Source organism: Mus caroli, chromosome 5 (genome assembly GCF_900094665.2).
Source record: "Mus caroli chromosome 5, CAROLI_EIJ_v1.1, whole genome shotgun sequence".
NCBI lineage: Eukaryota > Metazoa > Chordata > Mammalia > Rodentia > Muridae > Mus > Mus caroli.
The window spans coordinates 129,072,755-129,076,940 of record NC_034574.1 but is presented as its reverse complement, the minus strand read 5'-3'; the positions used below and the strand labels follow the sequence as shown (position 1 = coordinate 129,076,940).

Here is a 4,186-nt window from a genome sequence, read left to right as displayed (position 1 = left end):
GTGACGCCATCTTTGTCCTATCTATAGGTGAGAAGCCTGGCACCTGTCTTGAGCACTTCTGTTCTGGGTGGATCCTGTACTTAAGGGCTGTTGCTGTGGCTAGGGAGGGAGGGGATTCCCTTCTGCCCTCTGGCCCCGAGGCTCCAAGGATACTGTCGAACAGCTATTTTTACCTAGAGTTTAACTATAGGACTTAAATATCAGGGGCGGTCTGAGGTAGGGTCCCCAAGGGCTGTGGGGCAGGGGCAGGCCTAGAGCCCTGGAGATCCTGTGAAGACAGGTGAGAGCCTGAGTCTCTACAGCAGTGCCTCACAGGGATAGGTGCTGCCCCTCAACATGCCACAGGAAACTGGCCTCTGCGGCAGGGGGACACGGGGGGGGGCTGTATCTCCCTACTTAACTTCCTTAGTTTTTTTCTTCACTTACTTAAGGTCAAAGTTACCAAAGGAAAATGGATGGAAGGGCTGGGAGGCTCAGTGGTAGAGCCACTACCTAGAATCCCCCAGTGAGGGGTTGGGGGCGTGGCTCAGTGGTAGAGCCACTGCCTAGAATCCCCCAGTGAGGGGCTGGGGGCGTGGCTCAGAGTTCAGAAGTCAAACTGTTGGCTAACATACAGGAAGGAGGCCCTTAGGTACAATGTAAGAAAGAAAAGGAATGAGGGGGGCAGAACTGGCTGGCTGTGTTCCCAGGGATGTTGGCCACAACAGGGGACAGGAAACAAGTCCCCCAGATGACTACCTGACATGCACTCTGCAGNTTAGCCATTCTAAGTGGTAAAAGATGGGGTTGCCTAGCAACAAAGTGGAAGAAGCTGGAATGAAGAGACAGCTGGGATTTCTAGATTGGTCCAGTGGGGATGGGAGTTCTGGAAGGAACAACATGCAGGCTACCATGAAAGATAGAAATTAAAAAAAAAAAAAAAAAGGTCCTAAGGAGGTGGGACCTTCAACACCAATAAGAAAAGTGGTCATCTTTGAGTCATATGGGAAAATGACCCCCAAAGTCCCAGGATCAGGAAGAGCTGAGGTGAAGCCCTTGAAACTGAGTGTAAGTGTAAGCTTCTTGTTACTGTAACATACACCTGGCTCAGTGGTAGAGCCCCTGCCTAGAATCCCCCAATAAGGGGCTGGGAGCAATGTGGGGGAGGGAGGCTTGTTGGGACTCACAGTTTCAGGGGTTAAGGGTCAGCTGGCTCAGACAGAGCATGATGGGAGGAAGGGTCAGCACAAACAGCTCAGGTCGGGCCAGCCAAGAGGAAGGAAGAGAAAGTGACTGAGACAGGATCCCCAGGGGCTCCAGAGATGGCTTGGTGGTTAGGGTCACTTGTTGCTCCTGGAGAGGAATGAGTTAGGTTCCCAGCATCCACGCAGCAGCTCATGACTGCNTGTAACTCCAGCTCCAGGAAGTCCGGCATCCTTTTCTCCAGGGCTTGGGGACCTTGGCGAGGTTACTAAAGAGTATGAGGTCACCCAAAACTCATGGGCCACCATTTGAAGGTGTCTGTCCCCTCAGCCTCCTTGGCCAGAATGAGTGACCCTGGGGATCTGCAGGAAGGCTGGTTAAGACACCCCCCAATCCCCACCCCCGCACTACCCATCCCCTACCTCCCTGTCTATCACGTGCACACTGGTTGGTTGGCAGCCTGCATCTCCAGCTTCAGCAGGATGGCTCATGTGCGCATGGAGCCTCTGTGGTGGACGGACGATATCCCCAGGGAGACCTGTGCATAGGAGCACTGGCCAGAGGATTCAAGTTGTTTTGTTTTTTTTTTTTGGTAACTTTCTGTTTTTTTTTTTTTTTTTTTGGTTTTTCGAGACAGGGTTTCTCTGTGTAGCCCTGGCTGTCCTGGCACTCACCCTGTAGACCAGGCTGGCCTCACACTTAGCATCCTAGCACATGAGATGTGGAATCAGGAGGATCAGAAAATTAAGATCATCCTTTGCCACATAGTGGGGAGTCTGAGGCTAGCTACATGAGACTCTGTCTCAAAAAAAGAAAAAAAAGGGAGGGAGGGAGGGGAGGGGAAGAGGAAGGAAGGAAGGAAGGAAGGAAGGAAGGAAGGAAGGAAGGAAGGAAGGAAGGAAGGAAGGAGCACTTACCGACTTTTTTCCTCTCAGCCCGACGCTGCCATGGGACCAAAGCCATGAATGGTGCCACCCCCAGCTCGGCCGCCGCCCCCGCCCCAGTCCCCGACTGGCGGCAATTCTGCGAGCTGCACGCACAGGTGGCTGCTGTGGACTTCGCTCACAAGTTCTGCCGCTTCCTTCGGGACAACCCGACCTACGACACGCCTGACGCTGGGACCTCGTTCTCCCGCCACTTTGCAGCCAACTTCTTGGCTGTCTTCAGCGAGGAGGTGCGCCGCGTGCTGGGGGCAGCAGCGGACACTATGGAACCCGAGCCTGCGGTGACCTCGGTGACATCTGCGCTCAAGACTGCAACCTATGGCCACTCCCGCAGCTCCGAGGATGTGTCTGCCCACGCGGCTACCAAGGCGCGTGTCCGCAAGGGATTCTCGCTGCGTAACATGAGCCTGTGTGTGGTGGACGGAGTGCGCGACCTGTGGCACCGGCGCTCGTCCCCAGAGCCCGATGGTGGGGCCACCCCCAAGGCCGCGGAGCCTGCATCGGAGCCTCGTGACAAATGGACGCGACGCCTGCGGCTGGCACGAACCCTGGCAGCCAAAGTGGAGTTATTGGACATCCAGCGTGAGGGCGCCCTGCGCTTCATGGTGGCAGACGACGCGGCCTCGGGGCCTGGNGGCACTGCGCAGTGGCAGAAGTGTCGCCTGCTCCTGCGGAGGGCTGTGGCTGGGGAACGTTTCCGCCTGGAGTTCTTCGTGCCACCCAAGGTGCGTATCTGGATGTATGTCGCCAACAATCTTCCCATCCCTCANGGGGACCCATTTACCTGCACAGTCTATGGGAGCCGCAGGACAGTGACAGGTGGGTCCCTAGGGATGGTTTGGGGATTGTGTGGCTTGATCTGATTGACAGGGTTTTGTAGCATCTGAAATCAGGGAGTGGCACAGTTTTCAGAGATCACCCCAGAGGCCTGTGTCCTGCTCCATGGCCGTCAGAAATCTGCAGCCCGGACAGGTGCCAGCTTAGCCTGCCCGTTGGCCCTTCCTTCCTATCAGGAGGTCGGGAGTAGTTTTGCCGGCTACCAGCATCTTGCTTGCCACTTTGAGTACACTGGTCCTACCTCCATTGCCAGTCACAGACCCACTGTGGTAGGGGACAGGGAAGTTGGGGCCGCTCCAGGGAGACCAATGTACCTTGATTGAAAAGTACGGGCACTGAGGGTCCGTAGCTAGGGTGTTTGCCTAGCACTTGGGTAGCCCAGAGTTCGAGCCCCAGCACTGCATGCTCCTGGAGGGGTAGTGAGTGCACTTGGAAACAGGAGGATTAGAAGTTCAAGGTTATCTTCAGCTACATAGCAAGTTGGAAGCTAGTTAGATCTACGTGAGACTCCATATGGAAAGAAGCAGAGTCTATGCAGAGGAGCCTGCCTGAAGTCACACTGAGTGGGTGACAGATTGGGGCTAATTATACGTCACCACTCAGACGGTCACCAGAATGAAAGGTAGAGTCCCTTGGCAGCTGGTAGCACCCAAGACCTGACCACTCCAGGGTTCAGTCTCCTCAGGGCCGTCCTAGACACTCTGAGTCAGTGTACTGGAGGCTTGTCCTCCAGGCTTCCCCTCAAGGTGCAGGACTGAGAGCCGCCCAGAGGGAGAGGCCAAGGCCACTCCCAGAACACACTCCAAGTTCCAATACCCCCAGCTTTTCCAAGGGTTTTTAACCCATACCCAACTTTATGCCCCTGAGAAAAATGCCACTAAACCAAGGCTACAAAGACCAAAGCCTGGTGAGTGGTGGCTTGCCTAAGGGTCACCCAAAGGGCAGGGGCAGAGGCCCATGGTTTCCCTGTGTCTGACTTTGAGTGGCAGCCCCAGCTGCTGCTCTCTAAATAGCTGTGCTTGTTGCCCTGGGGGAGAGGAGAGGATGTGGCAGCTGGTACCCTCTCCATCTTCCCATTGATCCCTACAGAGTCCTCCAGCTTCACTGCTGGCAGAAGAGTTCCTGGGGCATCATTGAGCTCTTCTTTTGTCATCTCTGAGACAAACAGGTCCCCAGCCCCTGCCCTTGCTTCAGGCTCTCATAGCAGAGCATAGGAGAACACT

General features: G+C 55.3%; 1 protein-coding gene across 1 annotated transcript in view; it reads left to right on the top strand.

Moving 5' to 3' along the window:
- Sh2b2 (SH2B adaptor protein 2) overlaps positions 1-4,186 on the top strand; it is a 29,049-nt gene that overhangs the window by 10,715 nt on the left and 14,148 nt on the right. Inside the window, exon 2 of the mRNA XM_021163313.2 lies at positions 2,118-2,851. Within this exon, the coding sequence (XP_021018972.1) occupies positions 2,144-2,851 (708 nt within the window). The 5' untranslated portion in view covers positions 2,118-2,143. The remainder of the gene's footprint in view (positions 1-2,117; positions 2,852-4,186) is intronic.